The sequence below is a fragment of the Toxotes jaculatrix genome, chromosome 18 (assembly GCF_017976425.1).
Source record: "Toxotes jaculatrix isolate fToxJac2 chromosome 18, fToxJac2.pri, whole genome shotgun sequence".
Classification (NCBI taxonomy): domain Eukaryota; kingdom Metazoa; phylum Chordata; class Actinopteri; family Toxotidae; genus Toxotes; species Toxotes jaculatrix.
The window spans coordinates 4362708-4389793 of NC_054411.1; the positions used below are offsets into that span (position 1 = coordinate 4362708).

Genomic DNA, 27086 nt, shown 5'->3' on the forward strand with positions numbered 1-27086 from the left:
CAACTGATCCACATTAAATAAAGTTTCATCGTCTATGTCATTATAAACAGAGTTTGTGTTCCTGACTCTCCCTCTGAAGAACCACAGTATCTGGCTTTGGGACCATGTACAGTGCTCGAGGCTACTCTTTCTTTAAAGTATGTGAAACTAATCCCAGTTACTAGGTTGTATGTCATCTCTATGGTGAGCCTGCAAAGGTAAAGCAAACAGACGGCTGAATAAATCAGCACACTAAAGGCTCACGGCCCTGACAGGCGGGAGGTCTTACCTGTTCTGGATGAGGGCGATCACCTGCGAGTACGTCTTCCCTAAAATACTCTCCCCGTTCACTTTCACCAGCCGATCCCCTGCAGAACACAGACATATTATCATACTGGTCGACCTCTGACCCCTTAAGCAGCTGCAAACCTCCTCTAATGGTTTGCCGAGCGTAGCCAGGGAGACACTAAGCGCAGACACATCTCTTCGAGAGAACGAGGCTTGTGCTAAGAGGCAATAAGAGGAAATGGGCAGCAATCAATACAGGAACATTTGTACTGCAACCCTTTTTTTAATAATCTCTTTATTTACGTTTCATTGACCAAGTGTAGTCTAATTTCAACAAAACCAAAAACATGATGCTTTTTATTTCTATTAGGCATGGGTGTAAACTGAGGCGTGGCATTTACAATATATCATCTTTAGCAAATACAAATTTAATCTCATAGTTTTTTTTTGTTATTTATTATGATACACAGGAGTTATTGTCTCCAAAAGGTATTAAAGGGAATATAATTTTTTTAGAAATGCATTCAAGAAATGTAATCTGTTTAGTGAGCTAACTAAAAGATTACCAAATGAAAATATCTATCAAGTCATTACGAATTTGTCCCATGAACACACAGTATAAGTGACTGTGTTAAGATGTCAGCACAGCTCAGCGTTTTGTGAACTGCAGCCCTGAGAAAGGCATTAGATAAGTGTGTGTATACATTCATGGTGACTTCATGCAAGCTGAAACACATACACAGTGCTCAGAGTGCGTGCGTTTGCATATGTTCATGCTGGTATGTGACTTTCTGGACGTGACAGCTTCCACTTAACCGTGCTCAGAGCACCGGTTTGGTTTGTCTGAGCTGGTGGGAGTGGACTGCAGCCCTGCTCGAGCAGCACGCCACAACAGGAACGTTTCAACTGCTCTGTCACATTCAAACGCACTTGAGAATTTGAGTTGTCACACTGGTATCTGCACTATATCACCCACAGAGGAAAAAACAAAACCCTTATCTCTGGTGTAGAAAGGATAAAGTAATATTTGTAAAAATAAGAAAAAGTCTGTTTTTATTCTTTGCCTTCTCCCTCCCCTCTTCTGCATTTGTTCACATCGCTTTGCATCTGCTCTCGTCTGCAGCATCACATGACCGGAGCAGATTTCCAATGCAAATCAGGACGTTAATGCTCCTGCACCATATGTTCCCTTTACCTGTGCACAAGCCCGCCTGGTGGGCAGGACCTTTTTCTCTCACATTCTTCACAAATATGGTGTCCATCGGCTCCAGTCGACCTTTCTGATACCCTAAACAACAAAAGACAAAGAGGAAGGAAAGCAAAGATCAGGGATTTAATATGCTGAACTGTGAAAACAAATCCCTCTGTAGAAATATAGGTTTAGGTTGCTCCTGGTGTTTAAACATATCACCTTTCGAGTACTTGTGTTCATGACTTTCCTGGACTTGGGAATAAATTAATACTTATTATTATTACTGTTGTGATTTAATCGCTTTAGATGCAGTGCTGCATGATGTCCTGTAGGGGGCGTATAGAGGCTGCAGAGCAGAGGTGACAGGAGGGGATACAGGAGATGCCAGCTCATTACATCACAGTTATCTCTCTGTACACAGTCTTAATTTGTTGCGTGATGAATTAATAAGAGGAGAGAGATTGAGGACACTCACCCTTTCCGTTACCATTCTCCTCATCCTGCAAAGGACAGAAACAGACAGAATTACTGCTCCAATTCAAGACAACTCAAGCCAAATATTTTACAGAGAAACACATAAAGAGAGTTACAAGATATGAGGTAATAAAAGCATGTAAAATGATCTCCAGAGGTTATTTTGTTTTTACTTTCATCACAGTGCGGGAAAAGCTAGAACCAGTAACTAATGAGTTTGTTTGTCAAAGCAACACCCAGATTTCTGACATGTTTATGGAGGTTTGAAGACAGAGGTACAAGGAAACTGGCTTTACCACTAGTGAAAGTTTTAAGACCAACAATAAGCGCTGTCTCACTCTCACTTAGCTGGAGAAATTTCTTGGCCATTCAGCATCGACATTCAGGCGAATTAAAGCACAAACAAAGTTTATTACTGGTTTCACAGCCAGGAATGTTACAAACTTCTGATTCGGGGTTTAATTCTTGTAGGACACATTTTGTTTATGGTGCTGTCCTAATTATTTTTATTTACTTACTAGACTGGGTTTCAGCAGGGTTCCCTATGCTAAATTTAAGACCTTTTCAAGATTTGTAGATATGAAAGATATCAATGAAAACCAGTAGGGATAAGAATTATTCACCAAGTGCACATTTTTTTCACATTTATTTCACATTTTGTCAGTGTCAGTGTTAATTCCTGACAACATACATCATTAAACATGACCTGGACCTGAATGAGCAGCGAAAATGGTGAAGCAGCGATGGATATCAATTAATTGATAATCAATAAACCATAAAAAATACCTAAATGATTTTATTTTACATAAGGTCATAGGTCTGGAACAACAGCATTGGGGATTTTCCAGCCACTTTTGCGACAATGAAGATTTTTAAGTCCGTAAAAAAACTCACAATATGATTTAAACTCTGAATTCATTCAGGTCTCGGCATGTTTGCAACACGGAGTTAACAGAAGCAAGTCATTTGGAAATAAAATCTACTTCGTTTTCCAGGAAACTAGCTCAATGTGTCTGGGTGACGAGTGATAAAACGTGAAATCTACATCCTGATAAACTTCAGGCCACGTCAGGAGTTCCCACTAACCTTTATGTCGTGTGAAGTGTTTACAAGTTTCCGCAAATGTCAGTGACTTTCCTGACATCTGGAGCCAAACCTTCTGACACAGACAGGTTTGTTTTTATGAGCCTTTAATATTGGAAAGCAGCAACAGAACAGAGACTGGCTTTCAGGTTAGACCGTCTGCAGGTACTCATGACGTCACGCGTCAAACCTCAGAGCAAAAACACGGAGCTTATCAGCAGTGAGGACAGTGATGGTGAGATTTTATAGATGCGGTTTGATCACCTCCACACACACATATACACGTACACACACACACACACACACACACACACACACACACACACACACACACACACACACACACACACACACACACACACACACACACACAGGCACAAACGAGCGTACTAAGCTGAGTGGACAGTTTGGGGTTAGGGGCACGGTGGGCTGACTACTGCCTGGCTTTATGCTGCGCTGAGTGGGCTCATTCCAGGCTCTGTAGACAATGGTGGGGGGTTTAGAGGCAGAGAAAGGATAGCTGCCGACCCCAGAATAGAGCTCCGAGCTGGGGACACTCAAAAACTGACCAACCTAAGTCTGACCACATCCGGGACAGAGGAGGAGACAGCAGCACAAGACGCTGTATCCGGGTCAAATACTGTACACCACTGGGTCAACACCTGCGCACTCTGAGGCAGCAGGTGGAGAACACAATGTACAAACCTATAATTTCCTGAAGCCGGTGATGAAAATTTTAAAGACACTGTAATTGCAACCATGGAAATGGGACCTTTAGCTCTCCCAAATACAATATCTACATTTAAAATCACTTTTGTCATTTATTAGATATTTGAGAGGTTGGCAGGAAATGTGGATAACGTGAGAGAGAGAAGAGGAAGACAAGCAAAAAAAAAAAAAAAAAAAAAATCCTCTGCCAGATCCGAACCAGAAATGTTGCAACTACATGGCACGCATCTCAAACCACTAAGCCGCTGTGATGCCCACGTTAAAATTTACCATGGCACGTGAGACCTTTTTAAAATGTTTTTCCAACAATTTTGGAAGACAGAGGAGAATGAAAATATTTGGACACATTTAATTATATGAGCTCAGGTCATTTTCTGAGCAGTTCACCAAGAAACTGCAACACTTTAAAGACCTCTCAAACCAAATGTTCAGTTCCGACTGAGATTGTGACTTAAAAAATAAATAACAACAAACAAACACACGACAAAACAAAGGACAGACATTTTGTTTTGAAACGGAGAAACTGTCTGACATTCAGAAAAATATCTTTTTACTGCAAGAGATTTATTTGATTAGATATGTATTAGATAATGAACTTGACGACCCTGGGAGACTTTCAGGACCTGCAGACACCATGTAATGAGTTCTCAATTGGGTCATGCACCCAGTAGGCGTCTGATAATTGGACACTATGAGGGTAATTTGGGAGACTTCCACCAAGGCTCTTCAGATAACGAACGAAGGGCAGCTCTGTGGCTCCGATTGTCCAAAAACACCATGTGACCCTCGAGGCAGAGGGGACGAGAACAGAACCGGGGCCAAAGGCCAGCAGTGGGCCTATTGTCCAGGACCGGCCTGGTACGGCCTGAGTGCCAGCGAGTGGTACCAGGCTAAGACAACAGATCTCATTCAAATCTGTGTTCCTATCTGCAGCTGCTGGATGGTGGGGTGGCAGAATAATAATAGAGGCCTTGTTTAAGCTGGCCCACCCCACCCCAGCCTCCATATCCCTCAATTTCACATCTGGAGCCGTTTGCCCCCACACCTCAAAGAGCTAAATAACCACTCGCTCTCATAGCGGCTTGTTCCAAAACACCAGAACAATCTTGAATTCACCGAGGGCTAAAGGCTTGTGAGTAAGGAAAAGAATTAGGAGTAACAGTTTTAAAACCAGTCTGTCTGTCAGGGTATGGAGCTGCTTTTTATCTTCTTAAAAATGTGAAATTTTGTTGTTCTCACCAATAAAGAGCTTACGACTTTATCACGTCTCCAAATCTTTTTGCTCCTTCTTTTAATATTCCCCTACCAGCTTTAGTTTGGAAGTTGAAAAGAGGACTGAACGACACTTAACACAAAAACACCAGACCGTTCTCAAAAACTGTATATATATTTAACGTAGTTCAACATCTTGAAACCGGATTTAAGACATTCTCAAACGTTTCAAGGACCTGTAGACACGTGTAGGTCTCACCTTGAGGTTCGTGTGCAGGGCGGACTCTGGAGGGTAAACGATGAAGTGGCGCAGCGTGAAACCGAAACCCTGGGAGTTCTTATGGAGGACCAGCGTCCGGGGGCCCTTCCAGCCCACGCCGACCCCCTCCCTTCCCGGCCGGGTCGCCATCGGCGGCCGAGGGTTGTCACCGGCTGAGGAGAGACCATCCCTCCGCCCCTTAGCCTACGGACAAAGACAGAGAGATATTTTAAGTTGGAGTGTGTGATTTCAGTGACATTTATGGAACCAAATTTACAAGCATCTGTACAAGTGTACATGTGTTCACATTAACAGATGCAGATTATGCAAAAAAAAAAAAAAAAAGTAACTCCAGGTGTCCTTGTGTGTGTCTTTAGCTACAAACTGCATAGAAATTAATAATCTATTATCAGTGTTTCATCAAATCCTGTTGAGAATCTACTGTACTTTCCCACATTTAGCACCAGCACTGAAGAAATATATAAGTTTTCCAGATGTGACACACTTTATGATTCCCTGGAGAAGCACATGGCGACTCTGCGCTCAGACTCCAGACCAGTGACATCAACCCTCGGCTGCTGGGTACATTAGCAGCTTCCTCATGGAGTCCTGAATGTAGCTTAGAACCAGGCCAGGGCTGCATGCCACCCAGCCTCAGAACAATAGTCCATAAACGCACCTGGGGGGTCCACTATCAGGAAGAGCCTAGCCTAGTCTAGACAGGGCCACAAAGGCAGTAGGGAATGTGGGACTTCACCCTGTTCTGACCACGCTGACCTTGGTCTTATCACGGGGTGAGAAGGTCCGGGGGTGGGGGTGGGAAGCAAAGGCAGATTTCCACCCGCTCTCTAAATATCTCATTCCTGCTGCCGAGTAAATAAGCCCAGCGAAGCTCAGCTGACAGACACACGTGAGAACTATCACCCTCGCGCTGCCACGACAACCCACATCTGTCAGTCAAACACAATCACCTGACCAAACAGGCCTGAGCGAGGTGGAGGAGGAGGAGGAGGAGGAAGAGGAGGAGAAGGAGGAGAAGGAGGAGGGGGAATCATCATGTTAAGTCTCCTGTGGTTTAGTTATGTTGTGCTACATGTTCACAATCAAACTCCGTCTGCACGACTGAAAGGAACAGATCATAAATCTGGGAGACGGATCAACATTATAATTATCCATATGTCATCGCAACCCCGGCTATCAATCACTGAGCCTTTAGCATACACTAGGTTTTGACACATTTGTGGATAGACTGACACCGAAGAAGTGTTGAAACATTAGTCTGCATATCAACTTCACGTGACTTCTCATTAACGCGACTGTCAATGAGAACTGAGCAGCAGAAAACACTGATTTCAATCATCTTTGAGGTAAAAATGCCAAAGCAGTCACTGGTCCCAGCTTCTCAAACTATAATAATATATATTTATTTGAATATTTGCTGGATATTTGCTGATTCACCTCAGCCCATGAGGACATGAGCAGACATCTAATACTGTCTAAGTACAGTTTGATGTGCATGTCGCTTGCCTGCGTAATTCAGGCAAAATAAAACAGTAATCGCTTTGGGGTTAGGATTACACAAAGCAAATTAGGTGCACGAGACAGGTGTGAACGTGCTCTTAAAGGATCCACAACTCTGGCTGATTTCTAAGAATTTTTAAAAGTAATTCTATAACTTAACTAAAATAAAATGATTAACGGCTAAAACTGTTCTCTGCTTCTTCACTCGTGGTGTAATCTGTGCGTTTCTGCGTGAACATGTCTAGACTACAAGCCTACACCCCCGTCCCCCCTCAGCTCCACCAATCTGCACACCCCACATTTCACTTCCTGTCCCCCTTCTAGACACAAGCACACACTGATATATAACAAACAGACACACACACACACTTGACCTGGCAGGTCCATACGTGGCCACAAAACAGTGGGAAGTGGCAGGATGGAGGCAGGAAGTGGGGTAGAGTTGTGCGATAACCAGACGCTCCTATAAATACAACCGCTCACCCTCCATCATGGAGGCACTTCCACTGCTTCACTCCTCTTTCTCCTTCCTTCCATTCTCCCTCGGTCAACTCTCCTCCCTGCTGCCCCTTCTGTGTAATGGAAATCCGCATGTTCTGACATTTAACACACATTTTCTTCCTCGTCGACTTTTATGTTCCATCCAAGGAAAAAGAGACCAAATGCACATTGGAGAAAACCGAACGTTATCTTCCTTTTGTTCAAACACATTTTTGGCACAATTTTGCTTATTTTCAAAAGCCTCACAAAGCACATTCTGAGGTATATACGAAGTGTGAATTTTGCAGATTGAGATAAATAAATCTACGTGACGCTGAAAGCCTGATCTTTACCCTGGCAGTCTAAACAATGTAAAGTAACACCTGCTATTTTCTCAAAGAGGCGAGCAGTGAGGCCTATTATGTGGCACGAGAGCAGCATAAAGAAGTGCGTGAGGAAGGCGGAGGAGTGTTTGGAGTGTCGAATTAAAATGATAAAAGAAAAAGGCCAAGAGTAAAAAAGACAAGGAAAAAAAAAGAGGAAATGAAAGAGCAAGAGGGTGAACGGAGGAAGAGACAGGGTGAATTCCTCAGAGGGAGCGGTTTGGCTTGGACAAGTTGAAACACACACACACTGTAACTGGCAGAGGAGGGGAGGGAGCACAGGGAGAGTGAATGAGAGGAGAAGGATGAGGAGGACGAAGAGGAGTATCGGGCCCCAGCGAGAGACAGGCTCCAGCACGCCGGTTTCGACCACATGGCCCCTCCCAGCGCTGGGAATACCAAACCCTGTGATTACCCAAAACACACAGGGTCTGACTGGGTCTCTGAGCCAGCTCCGTTTCCCACTCGGCTGCTCTGGACTGTGTGGGGTGTGTGTTTCTGCTCAGCCATTCTGCCGAGTCTACAGTCGACCTTGTTCCCCTGAGGCCAGAAAAACACCTCTCTTGTACTTGTCACCTTGATACAACTGGTTTGTCTGCTACCACTTTAGTTTTTACCCAAAAGCAAAGCAAAAAACAAAAAAACAAAAAAACTTGCTCCAAACTTGCTGACATGCTCCGGCCTCTCCACACAGTTGGACATTCAGTTTAACCAACAAGGCACTTGGAAAGTTTTTACTGTGGTTTTCAGTCTAAACTTGACTTCCCATGAAGGCCTGAGACACAGACAAGGGAAACCTCGCTCTTGTTTTGCTGAGAAAAGAAGACATTTGGTATTTCCTGTTCTCCTACTGGGAATTTCTAATGTTAAAGAATCTTTCTGCACGAAATCCGGACGAGTTCACCTACTGAAGCTAATCCTGATAACAAATAAACACAGAGCGCCCTGCAGATAACACAGAGGGATCTGAGGGATCCTGTTACCACCTGAAGGGGATGCCATTAACCACAAACAAAAAAACAAGCCACTCAAGAAACAACTGAATATGCGAGGAAGCTTGTAATGCCACACGACAGTTTCCCGCTTTGAGTGGGTGTTTAGCGGAGGTGAAGTGGTGTACTTTGACAACACACACAAACACACACACACAGTAGCGGGCTCTTCCCTGTGGATATTTCTCCCTCTGAATTCAATTAATCACAATCATTAAGATGCACGGCTGAAACATGAGCCTTTCCAGCTTTTGTTAGAAATGCAAATCTCAGCTGAAACGTTGGAGATTTACACTGCAGAGCCAAGGTTTCCAGCTCCACCAGCGCTGTTAAAAAATAACAGTGTCAGTGTTAATCTTTCATAAAATCCGGTAAAAATGGATTTTCGTTTGGTAAGAGGCTTTTCTGGGACATGATAATATTATCATGCTGGAGTCATAATCAGCAGTAACAGCGTACGTGTTGGTTAGCACACGCACTCCTCTCCTCGCTCCATCCAGAGGTAAAGCAGTACGGAGGAATGCAGCGGCTGCCGGGGAGCCGGGCTCCTGCTAAAACCCCAGCAGGGCAGAACAATAATGCTCTTTTAAACAGCTGAGAGCTGCAACCTGTTTGAAAAGTGGAGCTTTACGGCTGTTACAAATGCTGACGAGCCTTTAATCCTGATAGCCGTGGCTGTCTGCACCCGCAGCCCTGAGCTGAGCTGAGCTGAGCTGCCAAGAGGGAACGGGAGAGGGACGGCGACAAGTCAAACCATCTCGTCCTGATAATTCCTGGACTCACCGGCCACACGGACGGAGCGCTGCACCACCTCTGCAGGTCTAAATGCATCCTACGTCTGGGGAAGGAGACGCATGTTGTGTGTCTGAATATCCAGCTGTTCTCTTAACACTCCAAACCCACAAAAAAAAGTAAAATAAATAAAGAGCGGCACACGCAGCACAAGCTCAAATATTGTACATCCCTCTGTAATTTACATAACAAGACATTTTATGAACCATGCATGTGGGCCTCCGTGTGTGTCTGTGCGTTTGCACGAGCCTCTGTGTCAATATGAATTTAGCATGTGTGCTCAAAAACCAGTCCAACCCCACTGTCAGTTCAACCAGGCCAACAGGTGATGCAATGTCAGTTAAACAGGGTTTTCTACTTGAACAGCAAAACATATTGTACTCTTCTTTTGTCTAACTGAAACCTGCCTCACTGCCAGCGATGCCTGTGGATTTTTTTTTTTTTTTATATGATTATGTTATGGTCATTTTGGCTACTTTGATTTAAGGAGGAGGAGGAGCTGGAGTTTTAGAATAACTTTTACGGGATGACTTGGTAGCTCGGTGGGCAGAGGCATGTGGCATGTAGTTAGTGTATGACGTGGGTCAAATCTGGCTGGGGACTTTCTATCCTTCGTCTCTACTTTTAACTGTAAGAAGGAAGGAAAAACAGCCACAGAAAAGCTTATCGAATCATGGCTTATGAGCAATTCTTGGAAAAAAGAAACAAAAAGAGATGCGCTGCCAATGACAACTATGACCCAAATGTTTTCTATATTACTACATCCTTGTCTGTGGATTTTAATCATCTTTGCAAACTGTGAGGGTGTTTTTCTGTTTGTGAAGGCAGATACATCACATCGCAAAGAAACCGCTCATGGCACAAATATGGAAGTCCGTACTGTTTTCCTTCGCAACAGTAGAAATCACAACGATATCACAACAAACATGAACCACAGGCCGATGATCTGACGCGGAGATAGAGAAGCTGCATGATGCAAGGCTGCAAGCATGTGGATAAATGCCAACGTGAAGCAACTTGGCATCATGAGCAGGAGACGGTGACAGCTGAGTAGAACTGTGTTTCCTGCTCACTTCCAATGAATCTCTCTGAAACACATACCCCTGTCCACAAAAACAAACAGTGTACAGTGTGTGTTTGTCCCAGCTGTGTCCATACAACCATCTCTCTCCTCCCCCCAACACTCACATTCCTGATTGTGGCATTTCTTAACTGTGTCAGTGAGTGGAGGGGGGGGGGGGGGGTTGGTTGGTAACAACCAGGAAAACAGAGAAAAAAGGGGTAGTAATATTCCACATAAATGCCCACACTAAAATGAGATCATGTGGGGAAGCCATGCCCTGATTACTGAGGGCATCTGGGAGGGGGGTGGGGGGTGGAATCACAATTGCACAGCTTCAACAACACCTCGCTAAAAGTGGCACTTAGCAGCCTCCTCCTTCATCTGTCTTTAGCCACTAATGAGAAAACCCTCCGAGTAAGGAAAGGGTCAGTGTGCCACACGAAAACACGGCAGCTGTAGAAAAATAAGTAGCACAGAGATACACGGATCATTCATTCTTTTCAGGGCAAAGTCATGCATAATTCATTGTATATGTCATTGTAAGTGCATTAGAGAGTAGAGTGAGCTACATGAGGACATGGTCCGCAAAGATATTAAATGATGAAATCCATGTGTCACAACCAGGGAAATGTGTCCCAGAACAAAGAAAACCACTGGCTCAAAGAAAATCTGCCAAACACCAAATAATCAGAAAAAAAAATTCACATGTACCCGCCACCGAAAGAATAAACAAGCCCGTAGGTACGTAACAGTACGCAACCGTAACAATCTTAATCTTAATCTGCATCTTAATCCATCCACACAAAATGTGACGTCAAATCGTTTTCTGGGAAAAAAACAACAAAAAAAAAAAACAGCGAGTGTCAAGCAGAAACCGGCTGAAGGCAACACAGCTGTCTGCCTGGAAACACTGAAAGGTTAAAGGATCTGTCAACAGCTGGGCGGTTAACGCAGTTCAAACAATGGGTACAGTTACGTGGAGGCTCTGCTGTCACGCCTGACTGATAAATCCCACACAGCGGTTTCTGCTGAGTTTTCTGCTGATATCACTCCGTGTAATCTCATTTCCTGGAGAACCGCAGAAATCACTGAGGGCTTATGTCATCCTCTCATTTGGCACTGAGATGATCAGATGATTAATCAATTAGTAGATCGACAGAAACTTAAAGATCGATTGTTTTAACTAATGTATCACATAAAAATTCAACAGATTTGCAGGTTCCTGACTCTCCAATGTGAGAATCTGAGGCATTTTTCTTTCGCTTATATGTAAAACGAGGAATCAATGAATCAACCAATCATGTAACTGTAGTCAATGAATGAAACAATCCTTTAAGTCTCGAGATCCAACCACTAGAGGAAGATGGGTGACCTCTCCTTACCCTGGCCTGATGAGAGCTCTTGCTGTGCCCAGTGGGCATGGCGGGCGGCGGGGATGGCGGCGGCACGGGGCCCGTGGTGCCACGGAGCACCGCCAGCCAGATGCAGCGAGGTTCGGGGGAGCTGCAGTCCACCCCCACCGGGTTCTGGAAGCTCCAGTCAGACCCGGCCGGCACAGGGCACGGGAGCATAGCAGCGGGCATCGGGGCACGGAGTTTGTTCAGATCCGCATCCCTCACCACCCACATGGGCTGCTCACACGCCGGGGTAACTACACAAGGTCTCAGACGCAGATATACGGAAGATACAATCAGACAAAGGGAGGTTTTAGTGGAGCTTGCAGATCTTCCCCTGGGATCCTCCGGTCATCAGCTCAAGAATCTGTGCTCCCCGTCTCCTGGCTCCAATCCATCGCTGTCACTGCTGAGCCTCCACAAAGTTTAATCCCACAAGTTCCACATCACAGCCTGTCACTCCTGACCTCAGAGAATCAGCTCTTCGAGACTCTAACACACAGTCACACACACTCTCGGTGAAGGAGGGGGGTTCGAGAGGAAGATGAGGGCAGGCTCCTGGGCAGCAGATGGAGGACTGTGTGTGGCGCTGGGATCAGAGGTAGGTCTGGTTTCACTACAGACACACACAGAGAACAACTGACAGCGTCCCTCCCGTCGGTGTCCGGTGATCTTCTGCATACAAAGCCACTCTGTCCACCCCCAAAACACAAACTGCTGTCCCAGAGGGCTGGATTCTCTGTCTCTCCTCCCTCCCACTGCTCTCTCTCCTCTCTCCTTCTCTTTTCTTCCGCCCTCCGTCTATATCTCTAGTGCCAAACAAATCCCTTCATCTCAGTCTCATCAAACTCTGACCCTCTTTATCTCAGCAAGCATCAGGTATTTCATTCCTCACTCTATCTCCCTCTTTTTGTCTTTTGCTTTCTCTTTCTTCCTTGTTTTGGTTACTCAATCCATATCCAAACAATCACTCACTCCCTCCACACGAACCGGTCCGACAGTCATCCGCAAACAAACAACTGTGCCGTACAGTCAGCTGTAGTCTAATCCAAAAACGTTGGACATCACTGAGGCCAGACGTTGAAGGGTTGAAGGGAGGAGGGGGGGAGTGCCGGCTCCGGCAGTTAACAGTCCAGATGTAGAGATCTCCTGCAGGCTGCTGCTGATAGGCCAACCCCACTGTAGATCTTTCTTTTTCTGCGTGAAGAGGAAGCCTGGTGGCCGCACGTGTGCTGCATGTGTGTGTGTGTGTGTGTGTGATGAGCGTTTGTGTATGAGCGGCACAAACGCAGTGACAAAGCTGTGATCCCGGCGCTAAACTCCACAAAAGCCGGCCCTGCCTCTGCCGCCACCCCTCCAGTCAGAGGGGGAGACAAACAACAAAAAAAGAGAAAGAGAGAAAGAGGCCAATTTCCAGCACAAAGAGAAAAGAAAACATTTGCCTTGCTGCCGTGTTTCACTGTTTCACTCCTGTTCTTTTTTTTTTTGCTTAAGAGGGGAAAATATAGAGGAGGGAGGATGATAATGAAAGGAGAACATGGAAAAAGCTGGAGGAGAAAGAGAAAGAGGGCAACAAGCGCTTTCAAAATAAAGCAGCTGCTACAGTTTATCAACATGATCTCTCTCTCTCTCTCACACACACACGCTCCAATAAATGGGATCCAACCTTGCAGCACAGTGACACCTAAACAACACCCCCCCCCACCCCACCCGTCCGGTCGCCCACGCAGCGCAGCTCTCACCAAACAGCCAGGTGTCCAGGATACGTGCGAGAGCGGCAGACAGGTGACCATGTTGCTGGAGACGACTGACTTTCCCCTCCAACGCTCATCACTGTTAACGCACCGCACATCCGTTACCAGTGAGGTTAGACAGGTTTCACCTGCCGTACAGCGGGGCAAGTATCAACTCGACTGGAGAGGGCCGTCATCTGCACAGAGACTGTACCCTCTGGATATGCTGCACTTCGCCTACAAGAACACACACTGCAGGCTTGAATAGTTCCTACTTATAAAGAGTCATTAATGATTTGAGCATCTAATCTTATGAGCTTTTGTCTTTGTTGTTTTTTGTAGGAACAGATACAGTGAATAATCTATTTAAGTAGAGCATTGTGCACTTTAAAATACATATAAGGTTGCAGAAAACACACACTAAGGTTAGTTTTCCTTCCAAACTGCCAGATGCTTCTTAATTTTTCACTTTGATAAATTTGGACACAAGAGTCCAAAGGATTAAATCGATGCAGACGAGTTCAAGAAATCCTGAAACACCGAATGCAAACAGAACCTTTGTTTACAAGAGAGCTCCAACACCCTGGATCCTACACTCCCCATAATGCAACGCCTGGTTGACGAACTCTAACACAGAATTTCCATTAAAACTTGTAAGACCAAGCCCATATAACAGCATCACTGGGGTTACTCTTTCAGACTTTGGAAAGCTTGCTCAGCCAGCAGAGCTCCCCATGAACTAATGTTAGTCCAAAACTGGTGAAATACCCTGATAAAAACATTATCAGACAAGGTTCAGGTGGCTCTAAACTTCCCTTCATCCCTGGTTTAAATAGTTTACAGAGTCAGCGCACACTTTCACTAATACACACACACACACACACACACAGTGTTTACGTGTGAACACAAAGGCTGTCTCTCCCGTGCACGCACATTTACACAAACACATGCCACATGTCCCACTGAGTCACAGCTGAGTATAAATACACTTGGCTATGTAATTAGGGTTCTTCATAAAGTCAGAGGACTGTGGCTGTGGGGGGTTTCTCTTCTCTCTCTCTGTGGTTCAGACCAGAGCTCTGGGTTCGACGCTCCGCCAGGCGGAACCGCCCTGCGGGGAGACGAGCGGATCACCGGCCGGGACGCAGGAGGAGGTCCAATTCTTCTCCAGGGGGTAGGGATGTGAGAGAAAAGACCACACCCGGGGAGCCGTGAGGAGATCACAGACGGGAAAGCCAGACACGGGTTTAATATCTGAAAATACACCAGCGCTCCACTTCACGGTGGCAGCGCTGAGAGGGGATTTCATATCACATTTTTCACAGTAACAGTTAGTTTTGGCAAGGAGGGAGCAGTGCCTAATTTGGAAACAAAAAGTCTCTGTCCCGTCCAGCTCCCTCTCTTTCTCCCACTCTCCCTTTCTCCCTTTCATGAACCATGGAGGCATTTACACAAAGAGGAGGACGGGCGTGAAGAGGGGCAAAAAGCAAGAGGCTGAGAAAAGAGAAATGAACAAAAAGGCGTTGAGTTACAGTTTACATGGAGGACAAACCGTCACACATGAGGAGCTGTGACAATAGCACCCCTCCTACCAGTGACCCACACTGTCTGAAGCATGCCCGAGCAGGCAGACAGCTACACATCCATCATCAGCATGTGGGCCTAATGTACATCAACAAGGCATACCTGTCTTATCTGACTTGTAACTGTTCGATTGCAGAGTAAACACACTGCACCCTGGAGAGGGTACAGGCTTCATACTAGAAATTTACTATTGTAACGCGACGGCACAGAGCTCTTGAAGGCAGGAAATCAAAGGCAGACACGCGCTGCTAATCTCAGAGGAGCGATGCCTCGTTGCCTCCTGCCCTGGCCCCTCTGCGCTCTGATAACAAACACATCAGTGGAAAGAGAAAGGGGAGAGGGAGGGAGGGAGGGAGGGAGAGAGGGAGGCAATACAGGACAGAGCAGAGCTCGCTTGCTGGTGTAACGCACAGATTAGTTTGGCGATATGTTTTAATCCCCTTCATACTCATAACACGACCACGGTCCAACAGATTAACACACAGAGTCGCCCCCCCAACTTTTTTTCCACTGTGGCTGCCTCGCAAGACAAAACAAAGTTTCCCTCCTCTGTGCCGAGCCTGCACATTAAAATAAAGAGCTGTGAGAAGGATACAGAAGCTGAGGCTTGACAGGAAAAACACAGGAAGGAGAAGAGTGAAGAGTGTCAGACTGCTGAGTGAGCTTTTCGTTGGCGTGTCACAAACAAACCCGGCTGCAGACACAACGATTTTTTTTTTTCTCTAAACACAGGCTGCAGCAATTCAGAAAAAAAAAGTATGTATGGGGTCAGTGAAGGACACGCTGGGTTTGATGCTCTCAATAAAAACTGACACAACAAAGCTCAGAAGAAGATGAAAGACTCTGCTGGTACCAGAATATAATACTCTGGAGGTAAAGCTCTGAGTTGTGAATCCTGTCCCCTGCTGGTGAGAGAAACGCTGCACTGACACAATCCTGACTCAACCTGTGGCCTGGGAGGTTTCATGTACTGAAGCAGCAGCCACATGAGTTATCTGTGTCATCACAGCACTGCTGCTATAAATGAAAACTGATGCAAGGAGAACCACGAAGAATATGCATGATGCACAGCAGCGGTTACCAACCCCTGAAAGGGTTCACAAGATAAGTCTGAGAGGCAAAGAGATGAGTAATGAGATAGAAAAGAATCCAAAACAGATTTTTATCAGATAACTCTTCGATGCTCCTGCGTCACTTAAGTAAAGAAGCCTCAGAAACTGATGAGGCTTTTGATTTTCACACTTTTCAATACTCCATTCTGTGTTCAGCCTTTAAAAAGTACTGAAGTTTGATACCAGGTCCTGGTGGGAAACCGCTGATGTACAGCGATGGAGTCGGTTTCACCCGTCTAGACAGACATTACCAGTAATCTGTCCAAGTGGATTCTGCAAAAGCAGGAGCTTGAGAGAAAAAGGACGCAGCTGTTTTAAGCAGGTTAATTTTAACTTTAATCTCCAGTAAATCCCCGTGCCACAGAACCAATAGGCCTATTTGACTGCTCTCAGGGTGTAGTTACCACCCAGCAGCCACTAGAGGGCAGCTACAACACAGAGTCTGCAGAGGATGGGTGGGGGGAGAAGCTCAGAGGGCACTGGGACACAGGGGACAGAGCGAAGGGTGGAGACTATACATGCAGCCACATACAGTATGACTGCACAGTTTTTAGTGCAATGGCTGGCATCACGTTGAGTGTGCGGGGTGAGTAAGTGCAAGATGTTGACCTTTAAGCAGTTATCCGTGCCACTACGTCAGTTCCTAATGGATAACATCAGAGTGGAGGTGGGAGACAGCGGCCGGAGATCAGAGAGGTCACACCTGTTCCGGGCTTTGAGGTGGAAACGGCCTCGGGAAGGCCAGAGACGAGAGCAGGTGGAGTCTGAGATGAAATGTGCCAGGGTCAGAGATCCCAACATCCCACAGCTGAGAGGAGCAGGGTGGTCTGTCACACTTCCGACCGCCACCCCTCCTACCCCCACCCCGTCAGCCCTGACCGGCCAAGACTGACACAACAACAACAGCAACAATGCACGGCTCACTCCTGCAGGCTAAAGGATTAAAGCAGTTCAAGCAGCCCACCTGACCACGTGTTCCTCCGCAGGAAAACAACGCATTATGCATGCATTCTTTACATGTGCCTACCAACGTGTGTGTGTGTGTGTGTATGTGTGTGTTACATTGCAACCACATGAGGTCAGAACATGTGAGCTGTTTCAGGTTGGAAACAAGTTTCACTTTTCACCCCTTCACTCAACAAAGACTTATGGTTATATAAATCAATCAGTTCACTCACGCTGACATTTAACCTACCGCTCCAAAACATTACTGCTGACATGATTATAGGTTTGTCGATGAGAAATTAATAAATCATTTAACTTATTTATCAAGAGAATAAAAAAACAAATATCTACAGGTTCTAGCTTCTGAAACGTCAGAATTAGATGCTTTATTTATTTCTTTGTAAATCAGTAAATAAAAATCGAAATTTGAACATCTGGGCCGACCCCATCTGCTGATGAAGGCCACATTACATGGTCAAAAGCTCCATTAACAGCTACTAAATAGCACTTTGTGGTGAGAATGTTTTCTCAAAAGTGATTTGAAGAAGTCAGCTTGGACTTTGGGAATTTATGAGATGAGAATTCCCCAATATTTTATCACATTTTACACATGAAACTCATTTATACATGACCACACAGATTATGCGCTTCGTGTTGGCTCGAACAAACTGCAGCCAAGAGACACAACGGCCCGTCTCGCATACTTAACACAAAACTGTCTTTGGCTGTCTCGGGATTCTGGATGTATCTGTCATCCTACATCTGCCACAAGGGAGCGTGGGATACATGAGTCAGCCAGCCAGCCAGCCAAGCATCTACGTAGGCAAAAAAAAAAAAAAAGAACCAGAAACAGATAGAGATTGGGAAGGAGAGCACGATGGAGGGGGTGGGGGGTTAACAGATGTTGGAAAGCGAACACCAGGGGGGGGAAAAACTTACTGAGAATAAAAAATGAGGGCAGAGAGTGATTTAAAGCAGAAACAAAAGGCAAGAAGTTAGAGAGAGCAGATGGTGAAGAGAGAGCAGAGGGAGGTTTACACGTTTCAGCTAAGACAACGACGACGCATCCACATATTCACTCACAGATAGACTCTAATTATCTCCCGTACATCTCACATCCTCATCGTTTCACCTCTGACCGGGATTCTTTGACTGGATTTAGTGAAACACACTGATGCAGAAGGACTGGACGGCGTGACCGAAGGCTAAACGAGAACACACGAGCACACGTTTGCCACCGACCGCGTAGCTTACATTCAGTAGAGTCTTGGTGTATGTTGATGAATTATTAAATGCTAGTTGATTTGTGCGAGTGCATGTGTACATGTATGTGTTGGAGTTGGGGGAGGATCTGTTGCATATAAGCCATATGACCCGTTTCATAAAGTGCTTTTATGTCCTTATCTGACAGGTCATGTCACATGTGATCAAAACTGTATGAATGTAGGAAAGAAAGAGAAACACTGATGGAGAAAACCACAGCTAGAGACACACATTATGTTCCAGAGCACAGTAAGTGGAGAGATGCTGCTCCAGTTTAACCTTATTAGCAGGGAGTGTCTCCTCCAGTCGAGAGGCTTGAAGACTAAAATGAGCAGAAAGCCGTGTCTTTTACTCGGCTGTAGATCCGTCAACATCACATGCTTTCTTCTTTTTCCCTGTATTTCTCAGTTACAGCTATTGTTGGTTTTAGTTTTATGTGATTTCTGTGTCTGGAACTTCTATAACTACCCAGTGGGGTTAAAGGGAATATCATCATCAAAGTATTAGAAAATCACATTCAAAAAAATCACTCAAGATCTCGCTATAAACAGTTTTCAACTATTTCTCTGATTAAAAGAAGCAGTTCCACTGAGAACGGTTCACATCGAGGTCTGTGATTATTCTAAGCAACCGTGCGGAACGGCAGAAAACATCTCGGATGAATATCTCAAAACCTCATCGGATTAAACCCAAACTTGAGCCTGACCGATTCTGGATTTTTGAGGTTGATACTAAGGTGGAGTTTATACAAAATCGAGAAGAGTTTGCACGACTTGTTGTCCAAACGCGTCAGCAGGCAAAAGTATTTGGAGTAGCTCCGAGCGGCCACTTACAAAGGCAGGGTAAAAAAAAAAAAAGAAAATAAAAGAAATACAAACATACAGTAAGTGCAGCCTTTCTCCAGGTTTTCAGTCTTCATCTCAAAACCCATTTCCATCCTCATCACTGTCCCTACCTATCACCTCCAACGCTGACAGTTGCCATGTGAACCAACAAGGTGCCTCTGTTTGAGCGTGAGGGAAAAAAAAACCCGCAGGGAGACAAGTTGGACAGCAGAGACATTTACGCTCATTATATGTTCGAAATTGGCTTTTCACAGCTGATTCTTTTGAGTGTGAAGGCTCCAGGATTTAAACCTCTCACACTGCAAACCAGCTGGTGCCTTTCGGATCATTTGAATACATGTTTGATTTTTACAACTTCGATCTGGTAAGTCTGCGGCAGCCGGCTCGCCAGTCAGCTGTGAACAGAGACCTGCAACAAACTGGGACCTAATGAGCAGAACAAAAAAAGGAATACAGACTGTGGGGAAAGAAAAAGGTTCCACCTTCATGTTTGTTTTCCTTTCTTGCTGAGGTTGCGTGAGAGCTCACAGATCACCAAGAATGCTGAAGTCGGAGCAAATCTGTTCCAATTGAAGGTGTGATACCTTTTCACAGCGTTTTTAGCCACGCAGCCTGCCCTCACACTCAACTAAAAACTTTCCAAGTGCCACACCTTCTGTTTCTGAGTGCCACCATGAGGCGGTGGGGGCTCCCAGCTGTACTTACTCTTGAATAGATACATCTGTCTTCTCGTGTGTGTATACCATATATATATACCGCCAGGGCCAATGACGACATCTGGCAAAGAGCTAACCCTACTCTCCTTGCACTGTACCCCCCAGGCCCCCCCCCCATACTGACCACAACCGCTGGGAGCAATCAGAGCGTCACGTCTGAGCTCCGCTGCAATAAGAGCCCACCCCCCTCCTATTTTTTTTCTGCCTCTTGCTCTTTTCTTCTTTCTCTCCTGGTTGTTTTCAGAACCAGGCCTCAGCAGCAGAAAACCACAGGGCTCCAGCAGGCCTCTAAACTCTCTCCACCACCCCCCCTCGCCTGTGTCTGGGCGAAGGATGGCCATAGTTGGAGCCCCCTCTTTTTGGCTGCTTCCCTCCCCCTCTACAAGCCCCAGATGTATATATTTAGCTCATCTCTGCCTCTGTGTAATTAACAGATGAAAATTATAAGTTTGAGACTTGAGGATGACGTTGTTGTTCTCCTTGGCTGAAGCTGGACCCAGGCTTGCATCTCAGCCTATAGTCCCAAGACCAGGCAGCGGTCCAAGGTTTGGGGCGTGGTGGAGGCGATGCTGAGCCAGGTTGGGAGAATAAAACTGAGCCAGGGAGGGAAAAAAAAAAAAAAAGGAAAAGACGGAGCGAGCAGGACTGCAGAAAGGAGTCTTGAGTGTTTATTAGAGCCAGGGAGATGGCCTGCCTGCCTCCAACAGCCCTGGAGTTTCCATTTGAGGTCATCTGGTTTTTACATTCCTGCCATGCACCACCGCTCACACCACGCTGAGGAAGTCCACCATCGCTCTATTCGCACAGGATCGTACAGTCCACCGACTCTCAAAGTGGAGTCTGGGGGTGCAGAGCAGTCATTCAGGGAGCTCCCAGAGCAGCGAGGAATAGTTTTATTTCATCCACAAAAAAAAAACTCCAATGTTCGGGTCTCACGGACAGAATATGATCTCCTGGGAGTCTGTGCATTGTGTCTGGATACTTGTGGTGTGAAAATATTTGAGAATTGCCGGTATATACGCTGCTTTTTCACATGTACTCAAGCATGGATACATGTATAAGCACAGCTGGGCAAATTCCTGACTTCCAGAAATTTAAAGAGGCACTAATATTTTTCACAGTTCTCTTACACCATCCCAAATTTCAGGCCATTCTCCAGCCCTCATGACCCTCTGGAGGCTCCCGCCGACCTCTTTTAACTGCTCCAACAGACAGTGCCACTGGGCAAACGACATTCACACAACATAATCAATTACTGAATGAATTTTAAAGCCGACAAATCAAATCTTCGCTCCTGTAAAATCGCTATTTTCTCCATTCCAGTCAACTTTGAAGTCTGTGGCAAAACAAACGCGATCACATGTGAAGCAAAGGCCATGAGCTCCTTTTCTTACAGTGTGTGGACTGATAAACCAGAGGTTAAATCCAAACTGTTTCTGGCCTTTGCCCTTCCTCCTCCTCTTCCTCCTCCTCCTCCTGTCTTTGTCATTCCCCAATGGCACAAAGATGATATACAGATATCGCCTGGCATGTTTTGAATACAGGAGGATCAGCCCACGCTATCATTTCATCTGTCTTCTCCTTCCTGTTGACAAACCGAGGACTGTAAAACCGAGCTGAAAAGAAGGACATCTCTCGAGGACAGGGACGCTGCTGGTGTCTGCGCGTTCGCTGTTTTCTTGCTGATCCCAGAGGGTCTGCCCTCTGCATGTTTAATGAAATGATGAGACCCATATGCCAGGCTGATGCTGATGCCGCTCCTGTGTGTTTAGCCTCTGTCTCTCTGTATTAGCGGCCTTTGAATGCCAGGATGGCGGCAGCTCAGAGTCTGAGACCGCTCACCCCGCAGAAAGAAACTGTCCTCTGTGGTTTCATGACTTGTTTCACCGCAGAGAAAAAAAGGTCAGACGTGCAGCCTCAAGGAAGATGGGTGTCACTTGTCTCCCTGTTTTGGCCAAATGGGACAACAGTGTAGGATTGTGAGTGTTGATATGGGAGTCACACACACACACACACATAAACATATGGTCTCAGTCTGTTTTTGAGATGAAAGACACACTGGCACTGCTTAGAGCAAAGAGGAATGCTAATAGAAACATACTGTCCTATTAGTTTTCATTCTATAAACTGAGTGAGCAGAGAAGGGAGGGAGTGGATACACAAGAATCAAACCGAAACAAACCTTTTATGGCACAAATCTACAGGAATATCTACTGCTTTAAGAACGGCATTCGGCTCAGAGAAGCATTTTTAGGAAGCATACCTGATCATTAAATTAAAACGTCTGTGGCTGCACACTCTGAATCTGAATCTGAACATTCAGGAGGAGGCTTGCAAAAATGAAAGCAGTTCAAAACAGGAGGACCCTGAAAGGAGATGACCAAAGAAGGCAGCAGAGAGGGGATCAAAGCAGCCAGCTACTGCTCGGAGCTACGGGGTAAAGAGAAAAACAAGGAAGCTGGAATTTGGAAAAAGTTAGAGAATCAAAAACTAGACCATCAACTAGGAGGGACACACACAGAGGAAACAAAACAGGGGAGGAGAAAAAAAAAGAGGAAGAAAGCGAGAGAGATACAGAGATGACCACAGCTCAGTGTGTGCAGAGTTACTGGATTTGCATGTGCATAGTATTCTGGTAAAGGTGATATTCAGGATAAGCGGTGAGCTTTGAATATTCCTCCAAGCCGAACCCACAAATTAAACAGAACTGTCGTCTAATTAGCCGCAATTAGCCACATTAACAATTACACTAGATTCAACACGTGTGAGGAGTTTGGAGTAACCTGGAGTAATGTGAGGCTTTCTGCTATGTTTTCACCAAATGGAGTGAGAAATGATTCTGTGCAATGCAAATAAATATGAGTCAGACCAGGACTACAGTATGTTTACATGTGCAAATATTTTGGATTCTACAAGAGTATAAAATCTACCATATCCAGGCTGATTAAGCAACTCAGTGAAGAAAATCTTAGAATCCTTAATATTTAAAAAGAACAAAAAAACAAGTCATTTAGAGTTTAGCCATTTAGCCAGTGTAACACAGAGCTGTGTAGCTTCATGTAAACTGTTCAGGGTAAAGGAAAGAGAGAGGGGAGGTGACAACACTGGGTTTGTAAAGCCACTTTTCTGAGGGATTACTTCCTGACTTTCATTTCTAAGCATGAAATATGTTCAAATATTCATAAACTCGACTTTAACTTCGTGGCGACACAACTGTGCGTAGACCTGGACAAGAATGAGGAAAGATGACATTTTGGACCTCCAGTACATTCGAAAAAAAGTGCGTGACCAGCTTTGGCCTGGGAGAATCTTAGTGAGCATGTAAACAGAGGCGATGTTGTGCTGGACCAGCAGGAATTAGGAAAACCACAGCGCTCTATCACTTCTCGGCATCCTCAGCTCCTCATTAGCTTCCCGATAATCTCTGTCCCATGATTTTGCCTGAGAGTCAAAACAAACCCCCCCCTCCCCACTGCCCCACCTCCTAAGACAGCACTGATGGTTGTGTGTTTGCGCGTGTGTGTGTATGTGTGCTGCGCAGCACTGCGTCCGCCGTTGTTTAGGAAGTTGTGCTGGAGGTCAGTGAGTCAGCTCACTAACCCCGATGAACCAACAGCAATTTACTGCGTCTGACCTGCAATTCGCAGTTCATCAACTCTCAACCGGAGCTTTGATCGCCGTTAGCTGGCCGGCTGCCATTCGCAGTACGAACAGGCCCAGAGGAAGCTCCCTGATCTGAACTTTACGTACAGTGAGCAAACATCATCACGCTGCTGCTGCTGCCAGAGCTCTTCTTCTTCTTCCTCTTCTGATTAATGGACTTCACGGCTTTGTTACAAACACCAGCACAAGCTGTGATTCTCCTACTTTGCTGAATAACCCAAATATTTCAACACTAACATCAGTGAAAAAAAATAAAGTAATAACTTAGATAAAGTGATAAATGCATGATACTGATTTTCATTATGTAGCATTAAGGAATAATGATGAAGAATTAATTTGGGTTTCAAGTGATCTGGCAATGCTTATTTTATCTAGAAAATTACTATACTGCGATAGAGGAGTTCACCCATGTCAGCCATCCCAAGAACATCCAATAACAGCATGTAAGTAAACACTCTGTCCCGTTGTACTTGCAGAGAGCAGTGTGAAAACTGGCAGCTTTCCTGCGTGTTATGAAGGAAGACATTTCTTTCCTTTTGCTTGTCTTCACTTCTCATTGCTTCATTGTGTTTTGGCATCATTCTCCCCCCATGAGTCATCAGGATTCTCACTATTTTGCTATCTTCTGCCCTCCTTTTCCTCCTTGGCCCTCTTCCCTCCTTCCCTCCCTGTGTCTCTCACATTCCAGTGCAATCCCTGCAGTCCCTAAAAAGCCTGCACAGCTGATTGGAGCGAGACACAGTGCACCATTCAGCCTTCTGCAAACACACACTCGTTCTTATCGCCAGCGCTCTTTGCCAAAATGTAAACACGGTGAGAATGCGATGCAAATATGCACACAGTCGATGCTGGAACGTGAGAAAGACAAAACAAGGATCCGATCATCTGAATGGAGATCAGCCGAATGGCGGCCCCCATTTAACCCCTGTGGCCCCTGCTGCACACAGTGACAGGGGTTCCCCTCCTGCCTCTTTAGCCTCTTTACTGGGGGCCAAGTGTGTGACGAGGGGGGGGGGGGGGGGGCCCTGACCTCTGAACCTTGACCCTGATTCAAACCCTGCCTGGCTACCTTCAGGCTGATCCTGCAGACAGATACAGAGTCAAGTCTGCATTTCAGAACAAGACCTGGCCTGTTCTTCGTTCCTCCTGTGAGCCGAGCATCACATCAACATGAACATCAACATGAAGTCCCTCGTGCGTGGAACTGTAAGACAGCCACACATTTTTCCAGCACAGAAACAACACACAGTGACAGACACACACACACACACATCAACACGGCGTCTCTGCAGTCTAAAATACAAAGAGGCACTGACACAAACCAGACCATCAACAGGCTGAATCTAATTAGTTCTCATCTGTTTCTGAGAGAGGCTTTGTTTCACACCAAACCTCCCAGCACCTGGGAGTCAGGCGGCACACGAAAAACACCCAGCTGGGACACAAGAGAGGATCGGTGGCTCTCTGCATGAGGAGAGGACGTCGAGGTACTGGAGCTTTGTGGACAGGTAAACTTCTCGTCCAGATTCAAAAAGAGGAAAAAAGGAGGAATAAGAGCAAGTGACAGCACACGGGCAAAATCAAAATAAAATCCAGAGCTGCGTAGGATGCTTGTCACGCAGAACTTTTGACTAGATTTCAAATATTCCCCATTTCCCTTCATCTCTACAGAAAGGTGTGGACCAGGCCATCGGATTATGATGTTTTGTTAACGTTATTCACATCTGTTCAGTAGGGACGCTCTGATCCCATTTGCTGGATCAGTATCAGCTCTGATGCTGGTTGAATAGTGTCTTTATGGGTCAGTGTCATTATAAAATTCAGTCACAGCAGGCCGACGACTCAAGTTTTTAGTGCCACACCAATCTCTGGCCTCATCTTACCTTACATAAAACTGATCCTAATTAGTTCCATGAGGTCCGCAGATTTTGAATGTGGGAAATAAGTAAACAGGGCTATCAGATCACTGCTCGGCCGATTCCCTGAGGTATGAGTAGAAACAAGATTGGATTGTTAAGAACATTGGGAAATATCCTCCTCCATTCACATGCAAGCTGTTTTCCTTCTTTAATTAACCTCATCTGTGCACTTCAAGAATCAACATTTAAACTCAACTTTATTATAAACTGGAGTGGAGATGCCAAAGTTTAAACTGTGTCAAACAACGATATTTCCACTTTATGGCATGATGAAGCCATAAAAACACGGAGTCTTGTAAACATCATGTAAATTCGATTAGGAGCTGGGACAAGCTGATACAGAAAATATATCTAATATTGTCGGACAGTGCTGGATCAGAGGATTTTTTTTTCCAACTTTAAAGCTGCTTAAGGAGAAATGAAAGAGGGAAGCAGATAAAAAAAAGAATCATGATAATAATATAATCCACAGACCTATGCAAGTCAGTTCTGGCTCTTACAGAGGGCAGTGTGACTGACTGACTGACTGACTGACTGACTAAGAGGAGATCAATAAAGAGCCATTAGCAACAGAAACACGCCTGCTGTGCAGAGCCGCACTACAACAGCCGCTCCCCTCTCACCACAGCAAACAAGGTCAATGATGACTGATGTCCTTCGCCCACCTGTATACTGGCTTCGTGATGTTTGCACAGCATCAAGGACTTCCTCATGCAAACATGAGGAGAGAAGGCCAAATTAAAACTGTGCGCGGAGCACGGCCGTGGCCTTAACTTCAAAACACAAGGCGTCTGAACACAGTGCGTTTGTGTGTGAGACCACGTTTCGTGCACCTGCGTCCAGATTATGGTTTACGTGTGTGTAACTCTGACCCCTTAAGTGCCATGTAAACATGCTGGAGTGCCTATATTTGTGAACACCTGTGCTTGGCTGTGTGTGTGTGTGTGTGTCTACGAGAATGATTAAAGCGTGTCAACACACACACTCCACAGGTTAATGATTGTGGATGTGAGGTGTGAGCGGCCGCGCAGCTGTCGTCCCGAGGCCCAGAGCTGAGGAATGCAGCAGAGGTGATGGTGTCGAGGTGGGAGGGCGGAGGTGTGAAGGCGTGAGAGAGACGTTTTGATGGTGTTAACGGACTGATGCAGGCCACTCTGTAACACACAGTTCACTCTGTGTTTACTGCATAGCTCCGCCCACTGAACTGACTGTGGTCTAAATACCAGGTCAGGGTTCAGGTATTTAGCACTTTCAACCTGGAAACACGAAAAAAATTACACATTCTAACAACGTTGGTGACTGGAATACAACTAAAAATGGCGCCAACTTGGAAAACATCAAATACAAACAACAAATACAAAAAATAAACAAATAAATCAGCGGAAAACCAGTTTTGCAAGCTACTTGAGTTGAAATTTCATCAGAAATGCTCCAAATTCTCAGCATTATTGACTTTTGCAACACA

At 45.5% G+C, this 27086-nt stretch overlaps 1 protein-coding gene across 11 annotated transcripts in view; it reads right to left on the reverse strand.

The window, feature by feature from the left end:
* Positions 1–27086, reverse strand: part of arhgap23a (Rho GTPase activating protein 23a) — a 63807-nt gene that overhangs the window by 21374 nt on the left and 15347 nt on the right. For 5 of the 11 annotated variants that reach the window (XM_041062506.1, XM_041062511.1, XM_041062508.1 and 2 more), the window contains exons 1-5: positions 11830–12836; positions 5217–5420; positions 1935–1959; positions 1463–1555; positions 269–347 (exon numbers count right to left, since the gene is read on the reverse strand). In XM_041062506.1, coding sequence (XP_040918440.1) covers positions 269–347; positions 1463–1555; positions 1935–1959; positions 5217–5420; positions 11830–12075 — 647 coding nt within the window. In that variant the 5' untranslated portion in view covers positions 12076–12836. Of the gene's footprint in view, positions 1–268; positions 348–1462; positions 1556–1934; positions 1960–5216; positions 5421–9375; positions 10151–11829; positions 12841–13583; positions 13648–27086 lie in introns of those variants that run through there. The other 6 variants (XM_041062518.1, XM_041062519.1, XM_041062514.1 and 3 more) reach the window with 4 other exon arrangements.